The following is a 12,027-nucleotide window of genomic DNA, read 5'->3' as shown; positions in this document are numbered from 1 at the left end:
AAGGGTTCTGTGGTCTCCTGTTCTGATGGGAGATTGTGTGTGCTGAGAGGTCTGTAAAAGGAAGTTACCCTGACATTTCAAAGGTACATTAATACAGATGCAAAAAGACAATAGACAAGCTCAGTTAAGTTAAAGATTGATCTTCAACAAGGAAGAAACTGGCCTAGGACATGACTTCCCTGCTATGATTCGAATTTAGTTAGGAAGTTTTCATTTCTCACCATACTTTGATAACTTTCAGTCTCTGAGTTTGTAAGGTTCACCTTGCAGTCCTGCCCTGAGCTTGTCAGGTTTAGTACGTGACCCCTTTCTCATCCACAGAAAATTCTTGAGAAGAATCAGTCCTGCATTTTTAGCCTCTGAATTGGTTTGAGATGATAATGTCCCAGATATCCAATGTCTGGATAATTGATGTCAGATGGTCAAGACAGGTGAACATTCTTTCCTAAGTTCTTTACTTGAACATTCTTTTCTAAATTCTTCTGAGGGCTATCTGTAGGGTGTGTGTGTGTGTGTGTGTGTGTGTGTGTACACAAATTTAAGTCCTTAGGCTAGTTAAAGTAACATATAATATATTATTCATGTTTCAACTCTGATCCAGTGAATTTTGTTAGCTTGGCTATGGCGACTATTTTGTGTCTTCACTCTTTCCTCAATCAGTCTCACAGCTAGTAAGCTGTAAGTTTGTGTTACCCAAAATTTGTTGCCATTGTCTAAATTCTTTTAAATTAGTAGCTTCAAGGTTCCCAGTCAGTTTTCCTTTTCCATCTATTCATCCTTAAAGCCTTCTAGAGGAAAGTTGGTTATTACACTACTATAAGCCACTTCTTAAAAACATGCCATTTCATGTAAAATGCCTTTAAGAGAAATAATTATCCATTTGTGCTTCCATTTCTTTCTGTAAAAATCTGAAAATGGTGGATCTGAGCAATTGTTTTAGTAACTATATAGCGTGCTTTGCAAGGTTTTCGGCAACTTCAAAGGAGTTGATGGAATAATAAAAGAATCATGTTAAATATAAAACATGTTATTAATTTAAAACAGAGAGGGATTGGATTGAATCGATGATTTTGGAGAAAGTTTTTTGGGGCAATAACTTTTGAGCAGTACCTTGAAAGATGCTGAGCATTTGAGTAGAAGTAAAAGAAGAGCAGTTTGGGTGAGTGTTGTGAAAAGGCCCCAAAAGTTTGAATTCTGGATAGATTTTGAAGAACTGACATGTAGCCTTATTCAAATTCATAATAGCTTTAATGGGGGAAACTTATATAAGAGGGCTGTGCAGCTGCTTGTTTCCTGGGGTGGCCAGGTGGGAAAAACCACCCCCTTCCAGGACAATGTTTATTTTTGGTTTGTTTGTTTTTTTAATAGGGGTAATAACCAGTGCATTTCTAAGTTAACAGATAACAGCAGGCAGTCATCCACATTCTACACATTCATCAACCTCCTTCCTGGGGGGCATGACATTTATCTTTGTGTAGCATTTTGGCTTTCTGGGTAGTCAGTCAAGCCTGAGGCTAAGAGAGTTAAACAGCCACAGAAGGTTAAACCCAGTCCAGCATTTCCCAGATGCCTTTACTGCTGGAGCCATATTGCATCTCTGACTTCTCCCACAGTGAAGGTAATGGTGAGAGCATAGATATGAATGCAGGAACCTGGAAGGAAGCTGTCTAACAAGCTTACCCTAGAGATGATGATTTAATGGCAAGGTAAATAGAAAGGAATGAGTGGGAGACACTGGGGAGATGATTTATGAGATTTGGTAACGAGGTTTTAGTGAGGATTTAGGAAGTAGAGATTATGCGACTCATACTACTCTTTGAAATCCTGGTTTTATTGATGAATTCATAGTAGGAACAGATTTCTCACTGCTAGCACTAATTCATATCAAGGCTACTCAGCCTATACACTGTAACTCTGCATCATTCATTCCCAGTCAGTGTTACTGCTATTCAGATTGTAGTCTGAAGACTGGTACTGGTTTATCAGCTGTTTTACTACATCTCTGCAACAGTTGAATGCAGAAATTGAAAGTGTTGAAGAGCTCATGCCAATTTGATGATGCTGTGACATCCAAGCACAGATTAGTAGACTTGTCTTATTCAATGGGGTGCCATCCAGGGGTGTCTAGCCTGTGGCCCTGGATGGCTATGAATGTAGCCCAACACAAAATCGTAAATTTACTTAAAACATTATGAGATTTTTTGTGATTATGTGTCACAATATATTTAATGTGTGGCTCAAGACAACTCTTCTTCCAGAGTGGCCCAGAGACACCAAAGAGTTGGACACCCCTGGTAGACCATTCTCAGCACTTTTCACTTTCTTTTCTAGTGATTCACTTACTATAAAGTATTAGTCCCTAATGAATTGGAATTAAAAACAAAAACTAGCCTTTCTATGATGGTTTGAGAAGCATGGTCTCTATAGTGTGTTCAGAATCCAATACATTCTATTTTATTCTGCTTTTATCCTTTGTTGTTTTAAAGTATGTTTTACCCCCAATGTAATAGTATTTACTCTCTTACTCTTCAAATATGCATATGTTTAATTATTTTCATTGTACAGAAGACTGCCTTTGAGTGGAAATGAAATGAGACATTAGTTTTTATTTTGGAGGTGTGGAATTAGAGCCAGAATATCAGTAGTGCTGTATTTTGATTACTCTTATTGTCTGACTACTCAATTAAAAAAGTAGAAGACAATATTTTATGTAATGATGTATTAAGAGCTAGCTAGTCTTGATTCTGTAAAAGTGAGGGTAATGCATTTGGTTGCAGTAAACTTCAGTAATTGGTGATACAACCGTTTGCAATTTCTAGACTTAGAAAAAATTTATTTTTTCATTCTGATTTCCATTAACTTTTTTTTTCAGATTCTTTTCAGACTAGCTCTCAGATTCAGTTAAGAGTCTGGCAAACCTCATAAATTGGGATGTCATATGAGTTGAACATTAGACTACCTAAAAGGATAGATCAGCAAAATAAGAAAAAAAAAACCAGAAACCTATTACCAGTCACTCCTCATTTCCCCATACTTCTTGCCCCTGGCAACCATTAATCTGCTTTTCATCTGTATTGATTTGACTGTTCTACATGTTTCATTGTAAATGAAATCATAAAATTTGTGGTCTTTTGTTTCTGGCTATTTTTACTTAACATTAGTTTTACTTAATGTAATGTTTTCAAAGTTCATCCACATTTTAATATACAGCAGTACTTCATTACTCCTTATGGCTGAATAATATTCAGTTGTATGGATATATCACATTTTGTTTATCTATTAATAAATTGATGGACATTTGGATTATTTTCACTTATTGACTATTATGAATAATAATGTTTAAGTATTTATGTGGCCAAATTTTCAATTCTTGGGTATACACATTCTAGGAGGTGAATTGCTGGGTCATTTGATAATTCTATATTTAACTTTTGGAGAACTGCCAAACTGTTTGTAAAGCAGCTACATCAATTATATTCCACCAGCAACGAATGAAGATCAAAATTTCCCTACATGCTTGCCAACACTCGTTATTGTTTATGTTTCTGAGTACAGCTGTTGCTGGTGAAGTGGGGTTCTTGAATTGTAACAAGGAAAGCATTCTAGCAGACCCATGTATGGGAGATTGTGGCATGGTAAGATTTATTTGTGGTGCCAGGTGCAGAATCAGGGAGTGCCCCTGGCTTCCCAAGTCTCATCTCCTTCCATTTAATCATGGAAGAAGTCCAGTCTTCTCTTCATCAAGCCAAAAACAGGCCAAGGTCCAAAAGTTCTGTACCATCAGCAGTCTCAGTCCCCATCTAGGTAGCTTAGGCTGTTCCTGGCTGTGCCGGGAACCTACAGTTGGAGACTACGTGGCTGTCGGCTGTGGGGCTGCTAGGGCCAGATGGTTTCTACTTCCTAGATCTTTGAGGTTATGTGTCCCTTATCCAATCCAGTCTTTTCCCCAGGCTAGACTGACAGGCCTCTATGGTTGCCATCTTTGCTCCTATTGCCCATGTGCTTACCTTTCCCTGTAGTCTGGGCTAGTGGACCAGGGAGACTAAAAAGTCAGTTTTTCCTCTTTGTACAGGTAGGGAGGAGTGTTAATCCCCTTGGTCTGGCAATATGTTACCCCTCTGGGGTTTGTGAAGCTGTAGCTTCTTGGTTGAGGAGGTTTATGCTCCCTAATTGATTATGCATAATGTCCGATTTCCTTTGCTACCTTTATTAATGTTTAGCTACCTATGCTAACATAGCCATTGTAGTGGACAGGAAATCATATCTCATTGTGGCTTTGATTTGCACTTCCATTATGGCTAATGATGATGAGCATCTTTTCATGTGCTTATTAGTCATTTGTATGTGTTTGTTTGTTAGTTTGTTTGTTTGTTTGTGAGATATGTCTATTCAAATCCCTTGCCTTTTTTTTTTTTAGGATTTTATTTATTTATTTATTTTTAGAGAGAGGGAAGAGGAGGGAGAAAGAGAGGAAGAGAAGCATTGATGTGCAAGAGATACATCAGCCAGGTGCTTCTTGCATGCCCTCAAGTGGGGACCCAGCCCACAACCCACCTTGCCTATTTTTAATTGGGTTATATTTCTTTTTATAGTTCTAAGAGTTCTTTCTAGATTCTGAATACTAGTGCCTTGTCAGGCATATGGTTTTCAAATATTTTTTTCATTCTGTAGGTTTTTAAAAAGATTTTATTTATTTATTTTCAGAGAGAAGAGAAGGGAGGGAGAAACATTAGTGTGTGGTTGCTTCTCGAGTGCCCCCTATCAGATACCTGGCCCACAACCCAGGCATGTGGCCTGACAGGAAATCAAAACAAACTGGCGACCTTTTGGTTCAAAGGCCGGCACTCAATCCACTGAGCCACACCAGCCAGGACCTGTAGGTTTTTTCTTTAGTGTCATTTGAAGCAAAAAAGTTCTGAGTTTTGATGAAGTCCAATTTATTTTTTGTTGTTGTTGCTTTTGTTTTTGGTGTCATATCTAAGCAACAATTGACTATTCCAAGATCATGTTTTCTTATAAGAGTTTTTTAAGTTTTGGTTTTATATGTGGTGTTTTGGTTTATTTTGAGTTAATTTTTCTATATGGTATGAGATAGTCGTACTGTTTCAGTGTTTTGAATATCCATTTGTCCCAGCACCACTTGTTGAAAAGACTATTTCCCCCCCATTTTGTTGTCTTAATATCCTTGTTAAAAATCATTTGACCATCAATGTAAGATTTTATTTCTGGGCTCCAATTATTCAGTTCATTTATGTGTCCATCCTTATTCCAGCACCACTCTGTCTTATAACTAACTTTGTAGTAGGTTTAGAAATTGGAAAGCATGTGTTCTCCAGCTTTATTCTTTTTTTAAAATTGAGGTGTAATTGAAAAATAACCTAGTATTAGTTTCAGGTGTACAACATAATGGTTCAATGTTTTATATATTGCAAAATGATCACCACGGTAAATCTAGCTGACATGTCATCATATTCATAATTGCAAAGTTTATTTCATGTGGTGAGAACTTTTAAGAACTAACAGTAGGCCCTGGCCAGTGTTGCTCAGTGGATGGAGTGCTGACCTGCAAACCAAAGGGTTGCTGGTTCGATTCCCAGTCAGGGCACATGCCTGAGAGGAATGCTGGAGGGGGAATGGTTATATTGGGCGAAGGGGAATAAAAGGGAGGAAAAAAATGGCACAACTGTAATAACATAATCAGTAAAATATACTTTAAAAAAAGAAGCTATAGACTAGTTCTAGAAAAAAAGATGAGAACTCTTGAAATATAGTTATTTCCATAAGAGAGAAATATAGAGAATCTAAGAGAATAGAGAAGAGATAGAAGGCATCTATCTTTTCCTTTGAGAGAGTAGAGCAAATGGAAAACAATCTTGGAAAATTCCATAGATGAGACATCACTAAGGAATTATTATGAATACATAGGGAAGATAATTCACAACGGAGAGTTTAAAGTGCTGTCTGTATATTGTTAGTATTTAACTTTATTCTGAAATCTTCCATTGAGTGTTAGAGCGGTCCAAGAAATTAATTGATGTTTACCCTAAACTTGAGTTTATGAACAAATAATAGTTTATTCTCTGTCTCACTCCCAGGTAAAAAAAAATTTTTTTAAAATTTTTTCCCAGTTGGCTTTTTCTAATTTATTCTTTTAAAGATTTTATTTATTTTGTTTTAGAGAGAGGGGAAGGGAGGGGGAAAGAAAGGGAGAGAAACATCAATGTGTGGTTGCCTTTTTTGTGCCCCCAGCTGGGGACCTGGCCTGCAAACCGGCATATGCATTCCCTGACTGGGAATCGAACTGGTGACCCTTCGGTTCATAGGTTGGCACTCAATCCACTGAACCACACTAGCCAGGCTTCCAATTTATTTTTTATTATAAAAGAAATTGTGTGTTTTATTCATAAACAAACTTGAATAGTTGGAAATGCATAAAGTAAAAAGGTGGGGCTTTTTTATTTTTTAAATTTTTTTTATTTTTAATGAGTGAAACCAAAACGATCTAAAACTGCAGCTTTTGATGAACCATTTGTTCTTGCCAGTCTTGTACCTCTCTTTGAACTTGATCTTGGCCTCCCACTGGGCCTTGAGTTTCAGAGCAGGGCCTCTGAAGACCTCCTAGTTGACGACTGTTTTGTCCAAGGGGATATCCATACAGTTCCTTGTGGGCATGAGGTGATTATAGTTAGAAACTTTCACAAAAGACTTGATCTTTGACCTCTTGGCAGTTTTCTTCTGGCCAATGGCAGCTGTCATTTTGCAGGGATAGTGGTCACTTCCAGTCACCACAACATGGATATAGGGATGGTCTGAAGTGCCATCTTCAGTGTTCATCAGGATGACCGCTTTGCTTTCAGAGTAGCATCTGGCCAGGACCAGTACCTCCTTCTCAGGTTTCGTAAATTTGCCCCTTTTGACAGCAGCCACTGAGGCCTGCAGCAGAAAGGCTAAAAAGAAAGTTTGCTGTTTCCCCTTTTTTCTTTATTTCCCCAGAAAATAAGCCAAACGATGAAATGCATGAATACATATTATACACCTACAGATGTCTTGCTTTAAGTAATAAATTCAGTCTTCTTAGTTTGCATTGAGAACATTTCATAGCATATCTCAAGATACTTTTTCTGTTTTATTTTTATTAAAATGCTCTAACCAAATGAATCATTTTGCTGGGTCCAATTATGATTCACATGTTCTTCATTCTGTTTCTTTATGTGTAGAATGCCCTTCCTGTTCAGCCTCATCAGTTCATGTCCAAAGTCCTTCCTCTCCTTGAAGGTCTTTTCAAGTAATATGTCTGTCCTCAGGCGTTTCTTCTTTCTCCACTTTCATACCTTATTGAGCTTTGAAAATAATTTTTGTGTTTCTAAATTGCCGTTATACTTTGTCACTTCACTTTCACTTTGTCACTTCACTTTCAGAACCTAACATTGTCTACCTTGCTAACAATTATATAGGTGTGGGGAAAGTTGGTTTACAGTTGAAATACAAATAATACAATAATTAATAAATAATATTACAAGAAGAATATTAACTGTTCCACATATAACTGGAAGCCTACTTTTGCCCAGCCCTGTATGTTTAGTTTTGCGTGCCCTGTATTATACTGACAGTTCTTTTAGAGCAATATCATCTATATTTAAGTTTTGTAATACTTAAAGTACTTATTTAGAAAGCCTGTTGTTAGGTACCTACTTACTGAATACATTTATTTTAGACATAATATATTATTATTCAATGGAAATACTAATTTTAAACTGTCTTAGGAAGAAATTAGAGGCATATCTGTGAGTTGAAAATTGAACTCCTTTTTTTGGTTTAGTTAATGATTTTGAATGTCTCTCGGAGGTTTTTTTCTTTTTAGGAAACAAAGGTTATGATGAGTTGATCAGCTCTTAAAATTAAAGCTAAAATCTTTAAAAACTAAAACTGTGAGAACAAGGGTGTAGATAAATACATACCTCAAATAATTTGATAGCAGAATTTTAGGAGCAGTTCTTTTTTGAAGGAAACTTGTCACTATCATATTTGTTCAACATAATTTAACATATGTGTAAATAGTAATCATTATAACTGTTTTCATTTATTTTTCAGAGAATGCAGAGTCTGTTGATCTTAAACAATTTTTTGACCAACATTTTTCACATATATATTATGTGTTCTTTGAGAATTTTGTAACTATTGAAGCTAGTCTTAAACAGAAAGGTAAGATGTTAAAAATCAATTCTGGTTTATGTTGATATTTCAAATAATTGTCATATGTTCATTTAAAAATAGACTCTTGGGCATTGGAATTTTAGTATTGCTTCCTTTTTTTAGTCAGGTAGCTTTTTAAAAAAATTTAACCTTGATTGTATTTTTTTCCCATTACCATTTAGTCCCCTCATACTCCCAGCCCTGTGGCAATCCCCACACTGTTGTCCATGTCCACAAGTCCTTTTTCAGTCAGGTAGCTTTTAATACCCCCTCACAACTATGGGTTAATAATACTATTCTTACTACTTTGAGTAGGCTTAGGAGATTTGCCTTGTTCCTAGTCATGTTTACTCGTTTCCTCTCCTTTGCTCTCCCCTAGGAGCATGTGTCAGGTTTCAGCAGTCATTTTTAGAGTTCATTTAAAAGTTTTCTACGATATACTATGATTTGTTTTTAGACATAAATATGTATAAATTTAATTGTTGAGAAAGAGTAGAAGAGATACTCTGATACTATGTTCACATTGAACAGAATACTTTAAATATTTTATGAAAAATCTCTGAGAAAAAGCTTCAGTGGTAGAAGTATTTTATTTTAGGCTATTAAAGTGGTTGTTAACAATGAAGATAAAAAGATTATGTTTAAAATATTTTTCTGTAAAAATGTTTTAGGTCACAAGTCTCAAAGGGAGGAATTGGATGCTATACTTTTTATTTTTGAGGTAAGTATCTGCTAGTCTAACTTTACTTTTCCCAAAAATAGTTCTTGGATCATACAAAAGAATATATTGAATTATAAAATATATAATAAAGCACTGTGAATCTGCTGTGCTTTTCAAAAACTAAATCACTGAATTGGGTGTTTTTTCTTTTTAACCTGAAAATATACCTGATTTAATTCTTAATTATTTTTTGAGGTACGCATATTATTTTCACATATAAACAATTATGTTTTTCTGCATTTGACACCAGAAAATTGGTACTGTATTTAATATGTTTACAAAAGTTAAAATTTTAATTTGAGGGAGGTTTATACAAATGGAGAACTTTTTTTTTTAAATTCCAAAACACTTGAGAGGATAATTTCATAGAACTGTTATATACCTAAGGAATTTATAGTTTCTGTTTTAACTGCTTTTCATTGCAAACATGTATTAAAGTAGTGTTGAATATTTTATAAATTGTTGTTCTGCATCACTTTGTTTGGTTGTGCAATAAGTCTTTATTGCTAAATAAACAGAAGAAAACATCAACATTTGATACTTTGCTAAAATTTGTGTTTTATTTCTACCACAATAATAAAAACTAGGGTAAGCCCCCATCTGCTCTCTATCCCCCAAGTACCTGCTTTTAAAATAACTCCTTGCTCTTTGTCCTGTCTTTGAAATTAAACAGTGATAACAGTTTTCTGCTGTTTATCAAGAATTTAGAGATGTGGAGAAAGCCAGGATTAGACCTTGTGACTCTGAAGGCATAGTAAGGAATTTGGAAGTTACTTCCTAAAGATTTAGTTGTTCTTTGTGCTGTGAATTAAAGAAAATTTACTGTTTTGTATTTTGATGCAGTTTAGGATTGGAGCAGTCTGATTGATACCTCTCTTAACTGTTGATTTAGCTATGATGTAGTCATAGCTAAAAAAAGATAGCTTTTTTTTTTTTTTTTTAGAGTTTCAGATAGAAGTAACTGGTATGGGTATCGGTTCTGCATTTATTGTCATTAGTCATTAACCCTGAGGAATTTGCTTATATTTACCTCCCCCAGTGTTTGCATGAATTATTTATAAGGCAAATAGTAAAACACAAATGTTTCGAGAAAGATTAAAAGTAGCCACAGAGAAGGTGAGATAATAATTGCTGGAAAGTCTTCCTTCAGACATTCATGCTTGCTGAATTCAGAAAACTGAAATGATTGATAAGTTAATTGGGGCATTCTTTCTATTAATATTTATTTTTCTATATGTAATATATGCTCATTATTAGTTATTCTTTTAACAGTAATGTTTGTCTTTAATGAATCACTAAATTTCACATTAGATACAGGGTTTTCATCTTTTAGAAAAAAATATTTGGTGATGTTTTCTACCTATAACAAGAACAATAAATATATACCTTTAGAGACTAATGATGACTTTTTTTAAAATGAAGACATTATAAACAAAGTGATTTGTTCTTTCTGGAATAAAAAGCTTCATTATGTAATATTAATAATATGGCATAAGAATATTAATATGGCATAATAATATTTATATTCTGTTTGCAGTTAAGAGTACACACAGTTACACTCATTTTTATGTTAACCACATAAAAACATAGACATGTTTATTTACATTTTATAAGGGGTTAAATCTAAATAATAATTTCATGTCATAATTTAGGAATGCTTTTGAATAGTCACAAACTTGTCTTTTCAACTTTCTGTACTTTTATTTTTCTACACCAAAATAAATATAATTATACAATTGTTGGCCAGCTATGGAAGAAATATTAAGAGGGCAAAGGTAAAGAAGTTTATCTCATGTGGGACCAGCATTTATCTGTGAAGAACTTTGTGATTTCTTCATCTCTTGTTTGAGAAGGACTAAAGAAAAGAAGATCATATCAAAGGGAAGATAGAGAGGCATAAAGCACGCATACTGTCCTTTGAACAAAAGAGTATAAAAGTACAAGTATTAGAAATTGGCATATTGAGGTTGGAATCTCTGTTCTTCTGCTTCCTTTTTTATTTTTGAAAGATTTTTGTAGTTTTAAAAAGAATTTTCATGTATGTGTTTATTTTTAGAGAGAGAGGAAAGCAGAGAGAGAGAGAGATCAATATGTTCTGCTTATTTATGCATTCGTTGGTTGATTCTTGTATGTGCCCTGACCAAGGATGGAACCCACAACCTTGTCATGTTGGGAGGACACTCTAACCAACTGAGCTACTCAGCCAGGGCTGCTATTCTACTTTCTAACCTAAACACAGTACTTTTACTCATTTTCTTATTTGTCAAATAAAGTTAATAAATTATTTTAGGATAGTTGCGAGGATTGTTAAGATACCATTATATAAAGTGTCTAGTTTTAAATAATAGTAGTAGTAAGAGCTGCAGTAACACTACACACGCACACAAATGTCATACAGTAAACAGAGTACTGAGAGCTTAGTTCAGCAGCATTGTACATATAGCAGCTGTGAATCCAGAATAATCCATACATACGCAACATGTAAAAGAAATTATTAAAGGCAAATTTCTGAAAGTATTATATGTAAAAAATGTGTATTTACAGTTAATCAAAACCTATATATATATTAACTGTATAGATCTCCTGAATTTTAAAATTTTGTTCTCAAACCTATAGTCATTATAACATATGGATTCCTTTGGGTTCACATGAATTAACTCAGTAGTACAAATATTTCATGAGATTTTGGTGAAATCAAAATATTTCCTCATGATTTATCAAAACAGGAGAAAGAACTACACAAAAAGAGAAAATGTCACAAATCTTAAAGAATATAAATCTGAAAGAATTAAAAACTTATCAGTGATATCCACAATGCAGGAATTCTAAGAATAGCAAATAAGCATTTTGAAATATATTTTCCACATCATTGCAAAATATAAATTTCATTAATTTACTGTTTCAAGTCTTTGTTAGTGTACCTTGTTTGGGGGGTTTTCAAGTTATGTATGCCAGTGCAGAAATAGTGCCAGTACTCATATTAGCTGAAAGACTAATTTGTATTTGTATTGTAATGCTGTCTTTTACATAAGAAACTCTTAAAGCCTTAGTGTAAGCTCTTTAATTTTTCACATTTCACAGAATGTATTCATTCCTTGCTTTTCCTTCTTTTT

At 34.4% G+C, this 12,027-nt stretch overlaps 1 protein-coding gene and 1 pseudogene across 10 annotated transcripts in view; one reads left to right on the top strand and one right to left on the bottom strand.

Moving 5' to 3' along the window:
- RALGAPA1 (Ral GTPase activating protein catalytic subunit alpha 1) overlaps window positions 1–12,027 on the top strand; it is a 262,117-nt gene that overhangs the window by 32,905 nt on the left and 217,185 nt on the right. For all 10 annotated transcript variants that reach the window (XM_045848431.1, XM_045848430.1, XM_045848425.1 and 7 more), the window contains exons 2-3: window positions 8,092–8,202; window positions 8,865–8,914. In XM_045848431.1, the coding sequence (XP_045704387.1) occupies window positions 8,092–8,202; window positions 8,865–8,914 (161 nt within the window). The remainder of the gene's footprint in view (window positions 1–8,091; window positions 8,203–8,864; window positions 8,915–12,027) is intronic.
- On the bottom strand, window positions 6,463–7,705 carry LOC123825104 (annotated as a pseudogene).

Source organism: Phyllostomus hastatus, unplaced genomic scaffold (genome assembly GCF_019186645.2).
Source record: "Phyllostomus hastatus isolate PE091 unplaced genomic scaffold, TTU_PhHast_1.1 phas_contig_62, whole genome shotgun sequence".
NCBI lineage: Eukaryota > Metazoa > Chordata > Mammalia > Chiroptera > Phyllostomidae > Phyllostomus > Phyllostomus hastatus.
Note: the sequence above shows the minus strand (reverse complement) of the source record. Positions and strands in the feature narration are given on the sequence as shown.